At 35.2% G+C, this 20,326-nt stretch overlaps 1 protein-coding gene across 4 annotated transcripts in view; it reads right to left on the bottom strand.

Annotated features, from left to right (window-relative positions):
- Positions 1-20,326, bottom strand: part of LOC145989864 (DNA-directed RNA polymerase I subunit RPA1-like) — a 275,207-nt gene that overhangs the window by 108,317 nt on the left and 146,564 nt on the right. For all 4 annotated transcript variants that reach the window (XM_083125325.1, XM_083125327.1, XM_083125326.1 and 1 more), the window contains exon 20: positions 355-519. In XM_083125325.1, coding sequence (XP_082981451.1) covers positions 355-519 — 165 coding nt within the window. The remainder of the gene's footprint in view (positions 1-354; positions 520-20,326) is intronic.

A 20,326-nucleotide genomic window follows, 5' to 3' on the forward strand; every position in this document is an offset into this window, starting at 1 on the left:
TAGGACAAAATTTTCAACACATAAACGTGACTGTGACTGTAAGTATGTATACTTTGAAAATGGGAATGTGTATTGGTGTAGTTGATGTGTTTCTATTACTGTCTAATACAACGTAGTATTAGCTTCGTTGCATTTTAAAAGTCCATTTTTATACCATACCCTGTACATTGTAATTACAACCACCTTATAGAAACAATTTCCATTAAAGGAAGAAATATCATGTCAGGATATCAACATTTAACACAAATAAATACTACCTTTATTACAAAGGACTTGCAGAGATTAAATATATTTGGAAGGTCAATATGTAGAATGTAGAATGAATTATTCATATACATAAGTGAACAAACTTACAGATGATTTAGCTGCCTCTATACCATGGATGTCTGAATTATTCTTAAGAGTTGACACTTTTTGTTTACTCAGCATCCCTTTGGAATTTTCCAAAATAATGTTTAGTTGCTTCTCCTTTAAGAATGGTGCCTTGCAAACATCCAATCCATCTTCTCCATAAAGGAACTACAAAAAAATAAATAAAATAAAAATAAGTGTACACACACACAAAAATACCCAGGTCTTTCCTTCAATTGCTTCTGTTTTTGTTTTTTATCCTTCATTTAATGTCAAGTGAAAATTTCGAATTTTCCTTTTTTTAGACAATTTGTAAACAAACAATTCTATTCTAAAATGCAATGCAAAGACAATCAACAATATTGCACACAAAAATATGGCAAAAAATCATAATTTCTGCAAACAGAGCACTCGAAGCTGCACAAAAAAAGAAAATAAAAACTGTTGGTGACCCTCCTACTTGCAAGAAAGTGGAAAATTTTCCATTGTTTTTTTGTGTTCAATATGAATGCTTCTGTTGACTTTGTCCATTGACATGTGTTATAGTGAAGTAATGGAGGCTTTTATGGGGAACTATTTATAAAATAAAAAATAATATAAAGTACCCAGTGATAACACCATTAATATGATGTCTCTGCTAATAGTAATTTTATGATTCTGTTACATTAGGAGTGTTAAGTTTAACACATTCGGGCCTGGCCTCATAATACAGCATTTTTACCTCAGGTCTGCGGTTTTTGGTTGTTTTTAAAAAAATCATAGAAAAAAATATTTTTAATTTGTTTTTATTTACCACACATTTCTCAAATCTACAAAGCTTCCTCTTTTCAATTAACAAAAATTTGTTAAATTTTCTTTTCATTTTCAGACATTTTTGAATATTTTTTTCAGCAATGTTTTGTGAAAAAAGAAAAAGTACAACATTGTAACAAATGTTAATATAGAGATATTTTAAGTTCGTAATCTGGAAATTTCAATAATTAACAATGCAAAAACTACATAAACTATCAATACATCACTTGAATCTTGCATAAGAATACTTCTGATGTGCACATAACAAAAAATAATTACAAATTACAGGTAATTAGCTTTTGTATGAAAAAGTTCGAAACATTCAGGAATGCAGAGAGCAACGTCACTGCTGGGGCAGTAAAATGTTGTCTTTTCTTGCCCACTTGCCAGTTTCTTTTTTATGCCTGTCTCCACAAACTTTACATGACCTACAGGGCCTTGACTTTTTCCCTGTAGGGGGGATTTTCCTTGGAAAATGGCAGCCTGTTAGCCTATCTGCTGTAGTTGACATTGATGTTTGACCTTGAATATCTTCGCCCGCTTTGATGAGTAGCGCTTCCCCTACTTGGATGATGAACTCTTCCAGAGACATATTATGATTTTCCCTGTTTACTTTCTTATAAATTACATATGCACTCACCACTGACATAATGAACAAATGGAATGCAGAATTTCCGCTATGCGGTCTGGACCTAAGGATGTCATTTTAAACAATGCAACGTACATCAACCCGACAACAAACAGTCGCAGGTGCGAGATAAAAATAGGACATGAGTCACCTAGCGGTCGGAATTTCAACCAAGATGCTTGAAGGAACACGCACATGAGACGAACTACGAACATAGTCCGTAGTTCAATCGGCAAAGCAATTGCATACCGCAGGATGGGCTAAGCCCGTCTTTCGTCCACATTGACTTTAAGTGCACTGCGGGCTATGCCCGTCGTGAGACCCCAATGTGTTAATGCTGTTAGAGTTTCCATGCAATTTTTGATTTCATGTATGTCCACACAACAATATTTTGTTAAACGCAGAGCAGCCAAAGTGCTCCAGGATACGAGAAATTTGGAAAGTATTTGGTCACGCTGATACTGATGATACAAATATCATCTCCACCCTTGTGGCGGGAAATGCATATTTTCAAGTTATGTTTGTACACAGTGGAACCCTGATTTTACATTCCCACATTATATGTTTTCCTGTTTAATGCAGTTAATACATTCAGCCATTCAGGCCTCAGCTAAAAGGGTGTGTTAAATAACAGGACAATCACCTAGGGTTACCAGATCGCTGTAAGGGAAATGTAGGACATGTTGTCCCAAAATGTAGGACATTAAGTCAAAATGTAGGATGCAACACATTCTCAATAAATAATACATATTTCTTACAACACATTAGGAAGTAGTTGAAAAATGACACTTATCAATTTTTAAAAATAATATTTCCCAACGAATGTTTAAATGCAAAATTTCAACTTGCAATCATACTAATCAATGCACCTCTTACTACTTGATTTAAGTGGTACTTCTCAGAGGAGACAATTTTTATCAAAGTTTCAGGATTAGTCAAACTATATATTGATGTTAGAGTGGACAGTCAAACTCGTTGAAATTATAGAAACCAATATCAAACATTTTACAGAGTTTATGAAAAATAATTACTGGAATTTAAAATGGTTTCATCTTGGGTAGTTTCTAGTTCAATAACAGGGTGTCTACCAAAATAATACATCCAGAAATCTTGACTTTTTCTGGACTTTTCTAGATCCTACTTAGGTAAAGTTGCAAATTAGTAATTAAGAAAATAAATATTTATTTAATGAAAATCCCTACCAAAGGGCCAGTTAAGATGAAAACTGAAGCTGAATTTAAGAAGAGAATTAGATCTGCTATTTCGTATTAATGCATCCTGAACTATGTTTGGCAGACAAGCGAGGCTTTGGCATCTGGACTCACAGCCAGTATAATCTTATGTGGGGTTTGTGTTGGTTTTCCCTATATGTTTATGAATATCCATTCATCCATCTTATATTACCATCATTCATCCTAATCTTCGCAATTAACCAATGGGACAGAAAAAAGTGAAGTAAAATAAACTAAATCAATCAATCAATAGCAAAAATTCTTGACCACAAGAATAATTTATTGCCTTTTTATTGACTTCTTGACCTACTTGTTGATTTCTTTACTTTTTCTTGACTTCCATGACTTTCTTGACTGGCAGACACCCTGAATAACTTTGCTCTCTATACCCCTGCTTTACAATCAAATTATACTGAATATTGAATAAGAATGGGCAACACCTTGTTCCATCAGTATAAACCCCAAGGCAAGAAATTCTGCTCAGGCATTGAACAGTGACGTTATCAGAAAGTGGTCCCAAGACTTTGTTCATTAATTGGTTCCATTTTCCCGTTTGTTTAATAGCAGGACAAACTTTTTTATTTTTGTGCGATGACTGAATCAAAAAAAAATTCACTATTGAGTTTGGAAGCGCAGTCCATAGACTTGTAATTTGCATGGCTCTTTTCTGTTACGTATTTTCCTAATTAATATTATGTAACGCTCAAAATGTAGGACATTTATGATATTTTTCAAATTCCTCCCGGACGCTGGACATAAGGCTAAAATGTAGGACATGTCCGGGAAATTCCGGACGTCTGGTAACCCTACATCCACCTCAATATTAAGTTTGCCCTAATTCCCGTTTCATGTTTTAATGAACAATTAGAAGCAATCCTCCACTGCCCCTATTAATGAAAGTGGGTCACATTAAACCATCACTGATTTTCACAGAATGACTTGATTTTCCTTAAGAATTCATAATCATAATTCCTTCCCATTGTTAAATTATCTTTGACCTTCCAAAAAGTCGATTGTGTAGTCGTTTCTTACTGACATTTGAGTTTCACCCCTCCCTTATGCTTTCTCACTTTTTACATTTGTTATTTACGGGCCCTAAAAAACATAAAATCTGGGTTTCACTGTTTTTCTTGATGACGGATTTTCATTTACATCAATCCATTGTGTTATAGACATGTATGTAAGAAAAGGATTCATTTTTATCTATTTGTCTATCTTGCTAGTTGTTATGAGTGCTCTTTCAACAAGTTATCCTTCCTTTGAAAAACATTTCATAGATCCTCAACTATGTTTTCCCCTTTTCCTCTTTGCAGCGTTTGCCAATTACAGGGAAATGCAATTGGATCTGAAGGATTTTAAATCAACACTAAATGGAAGTTGCACAAAGTAATGACATTCAGCTCGTTGTTAACTCAAAGCATGTCAGTCAAATGGAGCAGATCAGTCAACATGGAGCAGAGGTCAGGACTGGACATTTTGCATGATGAATGTGTGGTGGCAACGCAGCGTGTCTCCCGTCGGCACTTTAACATTCACCGTAATCTGCATGTTCCCAGTCGGAATGCCACCTTACTGTGGGTAAGGAACTTCAAGGAGACGGCATCGGCAATGAACAGAGCACCTTGTGGACATCGTACACTAATGGGAACATTAGGTCTCTGTTTTAAGGAGTCTTTCAATAAGTGAACTGTCCTTGTCAAAAAACTGCATGAAAATTCCTCTCATGCTATTTTCCTAAAATTCTAGTTTTTCTTGTATGTACGCATTGCTTGCATTATAGAATTATTTTCTTGTAGTTTACGGTTATTACAAGCATAAGAAAACAGTTTTTCTTTGTGACGTTTCAGGAGAACACACGCTCCTTTCATCAGACATTTATTTTCATTTTGACTAAAGATACAGTTATAACAATGGTTAGTAATTTTTAAACAAAAAGAATCCGTTATATAATGGACGTTGTCAATGTTACATTGTTGTAATATAGCAACTTAACTGTGAAAAAAAGCAGTCTGTTGTATTTTTATTTGAGATTTTTTAAATTATGAATCCCAAATATCATCAGGTAATTCAAATTCATCATTGTTTTCACACAGTCTCTTGATGTTTTCTGTTACATTAAATTTCAAAGATGGTGGCTTACTCCATTTGTGAAAAAGAAAACTCCATACTGGATCTACATTACCATTTTCATTATTTAATTTATTCCAGTGTTCTTCTGCAATGAACGAAGCTTCCCAGACATTCAACTCTGTGTTTCCCGTTAATCTTTTTAAAACCCTTCTCTTTTTAATCAAATGTTTCTCTTCGATGATATGAGTTGACAAACCTGTTCTTGGGTTTAGGTTTATAATGTCCAAATCGTGTTCGTGCCATCTTATTGCCATTTTCCTTGCTGTTTGTCCTACATAATCCTTTGAACATGAACAACTTATATTATATATTCCTGTGGTTTCCGCATCTGGTAGAGAGTTTCTCATTTTGAATTCATTAAATGTACATTCCAAACTTCTTGGTGATTTAAAAACAATTTTGAAATCAAAACTTCTGAAAATTTTTGCAATTTTATGTGAGAATCCCTTGTGGAATGGAATGCACACAAATTTCTTTTCAACAGATTTTTCATCTTTGTCTGTATTTCTCTTTTCCTTTAGTTTTCTTGCTACTTGTTTTTTTGATTTGGTTTATTCTGTTAGTGTGAAAGCCATTTTCTTTTGCTATATTAAAAAGCCTTTCTTCTTCATTTTTGATATCCTCATTATTAGAACATAGTCTTTGTGCTCTCAGGAAAAAATTTAAAAATATGTTATCCATTGTTATACGCGAATGTTCTGAATTGGCATGGATGTATTTTTCACCCGCTAATTTTTTTCTATGGACTGATGTTTGAATTGTTGAGTCAGTTGTCTTAATTTGCAGATCAAGGAAAGAAATTACATTGTTATTCATGGGTTCACAAGTGAATTTTATGCGACGATGTGATTCATTTAACAATTTAAATACGTCCATGATGGTGTTATCATTTTTAGGAATAATTAGCACATCATCTACATATCTGATGTAGAGTTTGATATCCGCACCTATTGCATTAACAATTGGAGATTCTATGTAATGAAGGAAAATGCTGGAGATGATTCCGGATACTGGGTTTCCCATTGATAGACCATTACTTTGCTGATAGATTTTGCCATCAAATATAAAGTAATTGTAATTTGCACATACAGTAAACCATCGAACCATTTCCCATGATTCTACTGGGTTAACCTTCATCTCAATAAGCCATCTGTGTAATGCATCTGTGGCACCTTCTATTGGGACACTTAGATATAAATTTTCAACATCAAAACTTGCAATACGATACTCATTATTCCAAACAATATTTTTTAGTTTCTGTTTCACTTCATATGCATTTTTAACACTGAATGGTGTTTGTTGTTTAATTATAGCAAGTCTTTCAACTAAATATTTGGATAGTTTGTATGCAGGATGTGTGAAAGTTGCAATGATGGGTCGTATTGGAGTTCCTGGTTTGTGAGTTTTTGGTAGTCCAAAGGCAATCGGCAGGGTTGAATTTTTGACAATGAGTTTTTTCTTCATTTCCCTTGGTATCGTGATACTGCTTTCAATTACTTTCTTTACCTCATTTATTATTTTATTTATAGGGTTTCGAGAGGTTTCTGTGAAATTGTTTACTTTGAAACATTCTTCCATTTTTTCTTTATAGTCCTTAATTCACTGGTAAAATAGAAACTAAGAACATTGACAACAGATTATTTATAAATCTTACGGATATTGAGGTACCTGATGAGTATATACAAATTTTTCAATTCGGAATGAAATTTGCAGTTGGTAATGCTTATATACACAAAGAAGATTTTGTGATTTCAATAGGAAAAGCACTGAATTTCTTAGATGATGAGGAGGAAAAGAGAAAATTACGAAGTCTCACACATGATGCTCTTGATGAACGGTTAAGTTTTGAATACAACAGAAGAAATAACAGAGGTCCAAAATACACAGAACGGGAGAAAGAGCATATAAGGTTGGGGAAAAAAGTTCATGGCTTCAAGATCTGGTTGAAAGAAAACAACATTTTCTTAATAAAATCAGACAAGGAAAATAAACCTGTCCTTATCCGAATTAAGGACTATAAAGAAAAAATGGAAGAATGTTTCAAAGTAAACAATTTCACAGAAACCTCTCGAAACCCTATAAATAAAATAATAAATGAGGTAAAGAAAGTAATTGAAAGCAGTATCACGATACCAAGGGAAATGAAGAAAAAACTCATTGTCAAAAATTCAACCCTGCCGATTGCCTTTGGACTACCAAAAACTCACAAACCAGGAACTCCAATACGACCCATCATTGCAACTTTCACACATCCTGCATACAAACTATCCAAATATTTAGTTGAAAGACTTGCTATAATTAAACAACAAACACCATTCAGTGTTAAAAATGCATATGAAGTGAAACAGAAACTAAAAAATATTGTTTGGAATAATGAGTATCGTATTGCAAGTTTTGATGTTGAAAATTTATATCTAAGTGTCCCAATAGAAGGTGCCACAGATGCATTACACAGATGGCTTATTGAGATGAAGGTTAACCCAGTAGAATCATGGGAAATGGTTCGATGGTTTACTGTATGTGCAAATTACAATTACTTTATATTTGATGGCAAAATCTATCAGCAAAGTAATGGTCTATCAATGGGAAACCCAGTATCCGGAATCATCTCCAGCATTTTCCTTCATTACATAGAATCTCCAATTGTTAATGCAATAGGTGCGGATATCAAACTCTACATCAGATATGTAGATGATGTGCTAATTATTCCTAAAAATGATAACACCATCATGGACGTATTTAAATTGTTAAATGAATCACATCGTCGCATAAAATTCACTTGTGAACCCATGAATAACAATGTAATTTCTTTCCTTGATCTGCAAATTAAGACAACTGACTCAACAATTCAAACATCAGTCCATAGAAAAAAATTAGCGGGTGAAAAATACATCCATGCCAATTCAGAACATTCGCGTATAACAATGGATAACATATTTTTAAATTTTTTCCTGAGAGCACAAAGACTATGTTCTAATAATGAGGATATCAAAAATGAAGAAGAAAGGCTTTTTAATATAGCAAAAGAAAATGGCTTTCACACTAACAGAATAAACCAAATCAAAAAAACAAGTAGCAAGAAAACTAAAGGAAAAGAGAAATACAGACAAAGATGAAAAATCTGTTGAAAAGAAATTTGTGTGCATTCCATTCCACAAGGGATTCTCACATAAAATTGCAAAAATTTTCAGAAGTTTTGATTTCAAAATTGTTTTTAAATCACCAAGAAGTTTGGAATGTACATTTAATGAATTCAAAATGAGAAACTCTCTACCAGATGCGGAAACCACAGGAATATATAATATAAGTTGTTCATGTTCAAAGGATTATGTAGGACAAACAGCAAGGAAAATGGCAATAAGATGGCACGAACATGATTTGGACATTATAAACCTAAACCCAAGAACAGGTTTGTCAACTCATATCATCGAAGAGAAACATTTGATTAAAAAGAGAAGGGTTTTAAAAAGATTAACGGGAAACACAGAGTTGAATGTCTGGGAAGCTTCGTTCATTGCAGAAGAACACTGGAATAAATTAAATAATGAAAATGGTAATGTAGATCCAGTATGGAGTTTTCTTTTTCACAAATGGAGTAAGCCACCATCTTTGAAATTTAATGTAACAGAAAACATCAAGAGACTGTGTGAAAACAATGATGAATTTGAATTACCTGATGATATTTGGGATTCATAATTTAAAAAATCTCAAATAAAAATACAACAGACTGCTTTTTTTCACAGTTAAGTTGCTATATTACAACAATGTAACATTGACAACGTCCATTATATAACGGATTCTTTTTGTTTAAAAATTACTAACCATTGTTATAACTGTATCTTTAGTCAAAATGAAAATAAATGTCTGATGAAAGGAGCGTGTGTTCTCCTGAAACGTCACAAAGAAAAACTGTTTTCTTATGCTTGTAATAACCGTAAACTACAAGAAAATAATTCCTAAAATGCTTTGAGATGTAGTACAACATGTATTAAATTGACTTTGTTGCATGAAAAATTTTATTTTTATTTGTAATTAAAAACTGCCAGGTTCAGTTGTTGCACCCTGTATTATTAACTGCCTAGCAAAGGTCTTTCATTACCAGAGTAAAGACACTAAAGTACTGGGTGATCCGTTTAGAATGTTATGAAAGTAAAGTGTTATACACACAAGGTTAATGTACATATCTCTGAACAGTTTGCCGTACTCTAAGCAGTAAGGTTGTAAGTTTCGAGTGAGCGGAGGTTTGCATACTTCAACCGCTTGGCGCCGCTAGCATGCGTGCATGAGAGACAAGATGGTGGTCATGCCACAACAGCGTGCTCAGTGCATCGTATGGTATGCTAAATTGGGATATGATTTTCTTTCAACAGGATGGTGCTACACCACATTGGGCTCTCGTAGTGCAGGATCATCTTAATGGGACATTCAATGATCTCTGATGTGGCTGTAGTGGACCCATCTCATGCCCTGCGAATAGCCCGGACTTAATGCCTCCAGATTTTTTGTGCGAGGGTACGTCAAGTCATTGGTGTATGTACAAAAACCACAGACTGAAGCAGGCCTACGATTGCCAATTAGAGCAGATTTTCAACATATCACTCCAGAAATGCTGTATGCCACGTGGCGCAACATGTCTGTGCGGTATGAAGTGTGCAGTGTCCGCAATGGCAGACCTGTTGAGTGCTAATGTGCTGGGATACAAAAACTGTGACTCTCCTACACATGTATGTACCATTAACAGGCAATAAATTTGAAAGGTTTCTGGTATATAACACTTTGCTTTTATGACATCCCAAATTGATCACCCAGTATAATTAGTTATTCAAAGGAGGTCAGGCTCAATCTCAAGTGGAGGCACATTGCCAGTAAGTCAGAAACCACTTTAAAATGTGTATACAGTCTTCATAATTTCACATGAGCATAAAGTGGATTTGAAAGAAATATTTACATACAATCAGTTCTATGAACAACTGATATGAAAATACATTTAGATAACAATTTTATTTCCCTTGCAGTCTACGGATGTTTTTGTTGTGATGTTTCAGGAGAACACATGCTCACTTATCAGACATTTTCCACTACACACTTTCTTCTGTGTGCTTGCAAGATGGTTCTTCTTGAAGCAGAAAATAGCCAGAATATAGGACCAACACTGAGACTACAAGAGAAATAATTCTACAATGCAAGCAATGCGTACGTACAAGAAAAATTATAACAATTTTAGTTGGTGAGAAACACATTACTGCTTTTACTCAGCTCATGATTATATATTTAATAAAATAAAATAAAATAAAATAAAAGGAAGCAGTCTAAATGTAAGTCAATAATGCACAACTAACCCCATATGCTAATAGAATTATAGGTGATTATCAATGTGGATTTAAACGCAACAGATCAACTACAGATCAAATTTTTCACATCAGACAGACACTTGAAAAAAAAGTGGGAATATAATCAAAATGTCCATCAGCTATTCATTGATTTCAAAAAAGCATATGATTCTGTCAAAAGAGATAAATTATATAATATATTAGTAGAGTTTGGAATACCTAAGCTTGTTATGCACCAGTGAAACAGAAAGTAAAATTCGTGTGGGTATTAATATGTCTGACAAATTTACAATTCATGATGGGTTAAAACAAGGAGATGCATTATCTCCATTGCTCTTTAATTTTGCCTTAGAATATGCTGTTAGGAAGGTAAAAGAAACTAAAGAAGGACTAAAATTAAATGGTGTGACTCGGTTGTTAGCATATGCAGATGATGTAGACTTACTGGGGGATGATGTGAATACAATTAAGAAAAATGCTAAAATATTTTTCAAAACTGCTAAAGAGATAGGTTTGGAAGTTAACAAAGAGAAAACTAAATATATGCTTACAGGCCGAAACCAAGTGTTAGGTAATAATCAAAATCTAATTATTGATAACAACTCGTTTGAAACAGTTTCCAAATTCAAATACTTAGGAGTAATATTAACAAATGAAAATTATATTAAAGAGGAAATAAAAAGTAGGCTTAATTCAGGAAATGCATGTTACTTCTCTCTTCATAAACTTTTGTCTTCTCGTTTAATGTCTAAGAAACTAAAACTTAAAATATACAAAACCGTAATTTTGCCTGTAGTATTATATGGGTGTGAAACTTGGTCCCTTACATTGAAAGAGGAACATAAATTGAGAGTATTTGAAAATAGGATCCTTAGGACTCTCAGTGATAAATCATAAGCAACAAAATCTAAAAGTTCTAAAATTTGATACAGGAAAGTTTACTGATGAAAGAATTAAGAAAGATTACCAAATTAAACTGTCAAATAGATTTGATGTTTTGCAGGATTTAAATGATGATGAGAATATAAATGAAACAGACGTAAATAAGAATTGGGAGCACATACGTAATGCAATAGAATCAGCAGCTAAAGAAAGTATAGGATACCATAAACCGAGAAAAAGTAAGCCATGGTTTGATAACGAATGTCATAATCTAATAGAAATAAGAAATCAGGCTAGACTTAGGTGGTTAAATTACTCTGATGATACAAATCTAAGCAATTATAATAGAATAAAGCGAGAAGTTAACCGCACGTTTAGAAGTAAAAAACAGATTACTTGAAAAGCAAAATTAACGAAATTGAAACAAACAGCAAAAATAAAAATATCAGAGATTTATATAAAGGTGTAAATGAGTTTAGAAAGGGGTGGCAACCTAAAGTAAACTTGATAAAAGATAAAGACGGTGATTTTCTTGCTGACCCAAGCGATATTCTAAATAAATGGAAGAACTACTTTAATGACCTTTTAAATGTTCATGTAGGAGATAAATCAGAAGTGAATGAAGTACACACAGCAGAACCTTTAGTTCCAGAACCTAACTTGACTGAAGTTAAAGATGCTATTAAAAGGCTAAAGAATAACAAAGCACCTGGCATTGATTTAATACCAGCTGAGTTAATTAAATATGGTGGAAATTCATTAATATGTCAAATTCATAAATTAATTTGTTTAATATGGAATAAAGAAGAAATCCCTCAACAGTGGAAAGAATCCATAATTGTTCCTATGTTTAAAAAAGGTGATAAAATGAACTGCAATAATTACCATGGAATTTCTTTACTCTCAACAACATATAAAATATTATCTAACATTCTTTTAAGAAGACTAACCCCATATGCTAAAGAAATTATAGGTGATTATCAATGTGGATTTAAACGCAACAGATCAACTACAGATCAAATTTTTCACATCAGAGAGACACTTGAAAAAAAGTGGGAATATAATCAAAATGTCCATCAGCTATTCATTGATTTCAAAAAAGCATATGATTCTGTCAAAAGAGATAAATTATATAATATATTAGTAGAGTTTGGAATACCTAAGAAGCTTGTTAGTATGATAAAAATATGCACCAGTGAAACAGAAAGTAAAATTCGTGTGGGTATTAATATGTCTGACAAATTTACAATTCATGATGGGTTAAAACAAGGAGATGCATTATCTCCATTGCTCTTTAATTTTGCCTTAGAATATGCTGTTAGGAAGGTAAACGAAACTAAAGAAGGACTAAAATTAAATGGTGTGACTCGGTTGTTAGCATATGTAGATGATGTAGACTTACTGGGTGATGATGTGAATACAATTAAGAAAAATTCTAAAATATTTTTCAAAACTGCTAAAGAGATAGGTTTGGAAGTTAACAAAGAGAAAACTAAATATATGCTTACAGGCCGAAACCAAGTGTTAGGTAATAATCAAAATCTAATTATTGATAACAACTCGTTTGAAACAGTTTCCAAATTCAAATACTTAGGAGTAATATTAACAAATGAAAATTATATTAAAGAGGAAATAAAAAGTAGGCTTAATTCAGGAAATGCATGTTACTTCTCTCTTCATAAACTTTTGTCTTCTCGTTTAATATCTAAGAAACTAAAACTTAAAATATACAAAACAGTAATTTTGCCTGTAGTATTATATGGGTGTGAAACTTGGTCCCTTACATTGAAAGAGGAACATAAATTGAAATAGGATCCTTAGGAAAATATTTGGACCTAAAAGGGATGAGGAGACAGGTGAGTGGAGAAGGTTACATAATTTAGAACTACATAATTTGTATTCATGTCCAGATATTATTAGAATAATTAAATCAAGAAGACTTAGGTGGGCAGGCCATGTGGCACGAATGGGAGAGGAAAGAAGAGTTTACAGGATTCTTGTTGGGAAACCTGATGGTAAGAGACCTGTATTAAGGCCAAGACGAAGATGGAAGGACAACGTCGAGATGGACCTAAAGGAAATCGGTAGGGATGGAAAAGAGTATATAGATCTTGCTCAAGATAGGGACAGATGGAAGGCCTGTGTTGCTGCAGCCATGAACCTTCGGGTTTAAGAAGGCTAGAGAGTTAGTTAGTTAGATAGTTAGTCTAAATGTAAGAACTTTAAAATCAGTTCCCTTATCAATTATTTCTCTTAGTTACAATTATGATTCGTGGTTACTCCTTCAAGGAATGTTAGAGTAGTGCCATGAAAATTCAGGAGCAGAAAAATAACTTCTGTTTTGTGTTTACTGAGAAAACACATGTCTGGCAAGAGCAAAGATCACAATACAGTGAAACCTCGATTACATGTTTTTCAGGGGGCCGAGCTCTGTAAACTTAAAATATACGAAAATGTTAAATTCAAGAAAATTTTATAGCATTTTGCTATGTTGGGATCATCAAGATTAAATATATTGTCCAGAAAAATGTAAAATCTGGGTTCACTGTAATTAGACATAAGCGGGCTACTAACTTTTCCATGAAACTTACTTGTAGAAATTCTATTAATTTCGGTGGACTCTGCCACCATCTGTTTTGGAACTTGTTGATTCTCACCAGAACTGGAAGCCAGCCTAGCAGTGAAGCAACAAGTTCCTAAGTGGATGGTGGCAGAGGGCACAAATATCAATAAAACTTTTACAAGCAAGTTTCGCGAAAGAAGTTAGTAACATGCTTATGTCTAATTATTATCAACCACGTTTTTTTTATTTCCCAAACATGAAAGCTCACAAATTGGTATACATGCTGGCAATTGAAACAGATACATGTACTGCAAATTCGACCCACCATGTAAACAAGTGGGATGGAGAACTATTGTGGACCAAAATGATCCTGGGATTGGGGAGGGGGATTAAAATCTCATCTGGATTTGTTTGGGAAGATATTCTCTAGGGTTCGGTTCACTGTGGATAATGGGAAGGATAGCAAGTGTAGGGTGTATTGGAGTTTGATTGATTTGCTTTATTCTACTTCACTTCTTGTGCCATTTTTGGATAATTTGCGAAGATGGGGATGAGTGATGATATGATGAAATTGATGAATGGATACTCACAAACATCCAGCAATGTGCTAACCACTCCACCATTGGGGCTGGCAGGAGGGGAATGAGGAAAGAGAGATGGGGGAGGTGGAGAGGTGGAGCTCAGAAACAAGCTCAGTAGCACAAAGACTCTTACTTGAAAAAAAATATATCCACATTTCGGCAGGTTTGATGCCAAACAGAATGCACTGCACTGTGTGTTAAGAAAGAACCAATTAATTGTTACGCTATTGGCATTGACCGATTTAATGATCTGATATATCCATGAACAGCCAGTAACTAAATCAAATTGGTATCATTTGGTATTTATTTTATAATAAATGTGTAAATAGTGTTTCATTTTCAAAGATAGAAACCACTGCAGTTACCTGGTTACACGCAGGCTAAGCAAGATGGTGGATTGTACTCGGAGCATGTCTCTCCTCTCCGCAAATTGTGTCATTGTTCTCCTGGTGTTGTTATATTTGTGTGCTTCAACATCGTATTTGTGGAGAACAGATTTTTAGTGGGTCAGCGTGTAGTTTTAACACTTCATTTGATGGATGGAATCTGGGAAATAGGAGCTTTTTATTTCCTGCAGCTGGATGTGCACCTGGACTCTCTGCAACCATGTCACAGTCACCGACCCAAGGGAAGCAACCACGAGGTAATCAAACCGTCACCCAGCACTATCACCTGCTCTGTCTCGTGCTCATGTGTGGCGACATCCACCTGAACCCCAGTCCCTCAAATTAAAATGAAACTGCTTTCTCTGTATGTATTATCAGAACATACAAAGCATAAAAAACAAGCTCTCTGCTTGTGCTATAAACCTAAGTGAATTAATACAATATGACAGTTTAGTTTTTAGCGAGACCTGGCTGAATGATACTGTGAGTGAAGCTGAACTTCCATTCACCAAGCACTTTAACATTTTTAGAAACAACTGTCTAAATCAACGTGGGGGTGGTGTAATGATTTGTGTAAACACGAAATGGAACTGTAAACTATGTGATGATCTGAGTCGAGCCTGTGAAATAATTTGGGTGGAACTTAATATTCAGAAAGATAAAAAACTTCTTCTTGGTTCCTATTATCGCCCGCACAAAAACTCTCCCCTGCATATCATTGAAGCTTGCAGGGATTCGGTGTTGGCAGCCATGAAGTGTGTAAATGTCCTGTTGTGTGGTGACTTCAATCTTTCAATTGACTGGGAAAATCCAACGATCGGAAGTGCGAATTGCTCCAATGACAACTGGTTTATCAACACTTTCATACACGGCATTGGGTTGAAGTAACATAACATGCACAAAGCATGCGGAGAAAGTAATTTGGACTATGTGCTGGCAACACTGTGTGAAATGGAGATAATTCCACAAAGAAACTTGCTACCCTCAGACCATGCCTCTTTCGGTCACTGTGCACCTCCCGCCTGCTGAGAAGGTCAAAAACCTCCACCCCCAGGAACAGACTTCGCTGCCTGTAGCGAAATGCCCCTGCAATGAAATTTGCCTACCACTGGTTTCTGCTGGAACAGGATGAGGTCAACGACGCCATGGAGCTGTTTGTGAAAGTTCTGAATGCTGCAATAAATTACTTTGTTCCCACCAACAAAGCATGCTCTGCGAAATACCTGATTTGGTTTGATAGTGAACTCATTCTTATTTTGAAAAACAAAAAACAGGCTTGGAGCTTGTGGAAACAGTACCCCAATGAACACACTTATGAAACGTTCTGTGATATTTGGAGGCACTCAAAAAACCTATTTAAAAATAAGTATATTGACTATGTAAATAACTTATCATCAGAGTGTATGACTGATCCAAAGATGTTCTTTTCGTTAGTTAATTCAAGAAAGCAGAACCCCCGTGTGCCGATGGAAATTGTGCATAATTCTACCACCGCTGTAGGAGATGAGAGAGCGCAACATTTAATGTGTTTTGTCATGAAAATTTCTCCTCAGAGACAATTTCTGAACCTCTTCCTATAGTCAAGTCTGTCAGTTCACACACTCTCTATTCGATTAAAACCTCCCCTGAAGAAGTAAAATCTCTCCTCTCCTCCTTGCAGTTGTCCCGGTCCTTAGCCCCAGATGGAATCCCGACAGTTTTTCTTTGTAAAACTGCTGACTCCTTGGCTCACCCTCTGTGCCTCTTACTTAACAAGTGTTTTTCTACAGATATGTTTCCAGACTTGTTGAAACATGCTAATACTTTACCTATCTACTAATCTGGAGACAAAAATTCCACAAATTCTTATAGACCAATGTCTTTTTTCTCAGTTCTCTCTATCGTCTGTGAGAAAATAAAGAAAGACAGGTTGCTAAAGTTCACTTCCCCCCTTATAAATACTGCTCAGCATGGTTTAGTTCCAGGCAGCTCTTGCTTGACCAATCTATCGGTATTACTTTCTCATGCTACTCAGTCTATCTCAAATAATTCCCAGCTTGACATTATATATTTGGACATTTCAAAAGCCTTTGATAAAATAAATCATAATCTCCTTCTTCATAAATTACAATCCAGATTTAACATCCATGGGAAATTTCTATCCTTACTGCAAGACAAACTGAGTGCACGAGAGCAGCGTGTTATCCTTCCTGGCACCTCTTCCAGCTTTCTTCCTGTTTTCTCTGGAGTTCCCCAAGGGAGCATCTTAGGCCCACTTTTGTTTCTTCTTTACATGGATGATCTCCGCGACAGACTACTCTCTCCCTATAAATGTACTTCTGTTTGCCGATGACTGTAAACTCTTCACAGAAATCTCATCAGAACATGATGCTTTAATCTTACAGCCAGCTTTTACAGAACTACTTGTGTGGTGTTGTCAGTGGAAACTTGAATTGAATCCTAAGAAACGCTCTTGCCTCACCATTCCCCTAAAAAGGAACAAACTAGATTCTGCTTATTACAGTCAAACCCCAATTTTACATTTTTCAGGGGCCCGTAAATAAAAAAACGTAAAATGCGGGAATGCATAAGGGAGGGGTGAAACTCAAGTGTCAGTAAGAAATGACTACACAATCGACTTTTTAGGAGGTATATTGTATCAAAAATTATTTAACAACAGGAAAGAAGTATGATAATGAATTTCTAAGGACAAAAGCAAGACGTGCTGTGAAAGTCAATGACGGATTAAAGGGACCCACTTTCGAGGGTAGGGTAGGTGGATGACTGCTTCTAACTGCCACCTATTAGGTTCAGTTTATGCATCTGATCCTGTGAGATCTCTGTTTACTCTGTAAACTGGTAATTATTTGCTACTTCTACAGGGTGGCTACAAACAAGCAGAAATAAAATTCCCTGACTTTTCCAGGTTTTCCAGGACAAAATTTACATTTTTCCCTGACAATTACAAACTAAACTAAGTCGATGTTTTTGCAAATAGAAATAATAAACTCACACAGATCCATGTATGGTTTTGTTAAGTACCAATATTATCTTCTATGAAATTGACTTAATTTCTCTATTCTCTATGATTTGAATTCAAACCAGAATATAGTGAATTTGGAAAATTATTACAATTCACATGCTAGGGAAGGATTACGGAATTTTGTAAGTTTAAAATAAAATACTTGATTATTTTTAAAGTTACGACTAAATGAGATAAGAGTGAAGAGTGAATGATTAAGAAATACAATTTGTAATTTATCAGTCTCCTTATACATTCTCGGTATTATATGTTGATATTTCCACTGAGGTTTGGAACCCTCTGCTTGCAAGAACCATGAGTGCGGCCTCATTTTCAATGCATAAAGCAACTTCTCTCTTCTCTGTAAAGCAAACAACTTTACTCCTGCATATAAGTGAAACAATTGAATCGAACAAAATAAAGTGTCATATTTCCTTACATTATCAATGGGATTTCTGCTTCAGTACAGTATATCCAACTGAAGTACTGTGAAACTGACAACATGCAGATATACCATTATTGCTGACGAAAAGGGTATGTAGGTATTAGAAATTTAACGCAAGGATTTTATAGAATTGCATTGTATAGGTATCTGATTTAGCTAACCACACATTAAAACAGGAACACTCTAATAATAAAAGCTTCTGAAAGTTCATATACGAGGGGAATTCTGAAAAAAGCTCCAATGGTGCCTATACGCAGCACTAGTGGTCGGACAGCGACACACACACATGCAGGCAGGAAGAAGTGGCATGTAACTGTAATCTGGTACAGTTGCAATGCAGCCGTTTTAGGACAGTTCTAGGTTGAAGATTGCAGCTCTCATACAGTCTCCCACCGACAGCGATGTAGCCTACATTGCACGCTCAGAATTTGGCACAGAGCCACCAGCAATTGTGTGAGGTGTGCAGACCGGACGTCGTGAGTGATAGTATGGTCAGACGATGGTGCAGACAATTCACTGAAGGCCAATCGAATTTGCACAACCCCATACAGCTGAGTACACACGGGCCCTTTGCATCACTTCAGGTGAGAGATCTTGGACCACTCCCTGTACAGTCCTGGCCTTGAATGTACAGACTTTCATCTCTTTGCTTAACTGAAGAGGTTTCTGGCAGGGCAAGGATTTTACAGCTACACTGCGGTAGAGATAGTTCCAGTCTTTGTTGTCTGACACATATACCATGGGCATACAAAATTTAGTGCCATGCTACGACACATGCCAGAACAACGGTGGTGATTATGCCGAAAATTAGGTTAGGGACTCACTGTTACTAATGCAATAAATTACAACTGATATTCTTGTTTTATTTATGCCTAATCGGTAGGGACCTTGATATTTTGTTATTTTTTTTAAAATTGGTTTATTTTCTTATTTTTTATTTTTAACTATACGGTGTTATTTTTCCCAAAAGTCACATTTTCATTTTAGCGCATTTTCTGGCAAATATCTGAAATTATACCTTCATGGTGTTTTTAAACTACTATTTCAAATTGTAACTCACATGGCTTATGCCTCTTCGTGAGAGTTTGATATCTTGAAAGTTATTTTGGAAAAGTTATTTTCCATACCTCTTTTTTAATTTTAAGGTAAGGATTTTAGATAATGGAATTCTCCCCGTTTATACTTAAGGGTGTATAATGACCATAAGTGGCGACGCACCCAAAAAATTAAAATCAATCAATCTCACGTGACAGATACCGATATATTATGCCACCAAAATTGGCATTATCTTTTTTTGACTTGTTAGTGTTACGTTTTTCAAAATTCGCGTTTTTCTTTTAGAACATTTATCTGCCAAATATACCGAAACGTAATACTCCATTGTGGTTTTAAACTATTATTTTAAATTGTAGGTCACATGGTCTACGTATTTTTGTGACGGTTTGATATGTTGGAACCGATTTTTGAGGAAGTAAAAGTAAAGTGCTCCCCTGCACTTTTCCATGAAGGTGTATAGTAGGGGTGTGGAGTTAGAGCCCCACACTTTCTTGACCACGGCTGAAGGTAGGGGTGATGTGATCAGCACCACACTCCTGGCTAACTTTATCCCTCCAAGTTTCCTCAAGGTACCAGCTTCATATGATGCTGGATGGGCGCCGGAACAGTTTGAATATGTGGAAAACATCCCAGTTCTCCCCCATGGGGATCGACCCCGGGTCTTTGAAAACATATCTCGTGCAACAAATACGAAGATGTGGCTCCCGTGTGACGATAGATACGCACTCGATCTCCTGTTAGAACCCTGCCACTTTGCTCTGTGATGCAAATGGTTTTGATAGAAGTTGAAAAAATCGTGGGAAATACATGATTTAATGTGGCTGTTGGAATTATTCCATGTACGTATAACTCTATAGTTTACTCTTGAGTAAAATGTTGGAAAACTTGCATGTTCTATGTACACAAACATGGGCTAGAAAAGACAAGAATGTTGGATTTCATGGAATTT

This window comes from Lepisma saccharinum, chromosome 7, assembly GCF_977018435.1.
Source record: "Lepisma saccharinum chromosome 7, izLepSacc3.1, whole genome shotgun sequence".
NCBI lineage: Eukaryota > Metazoa > Arthropoda > Insecta > Zygentoma > Lepismatidae > Lepisma > Lepisma saccharinum.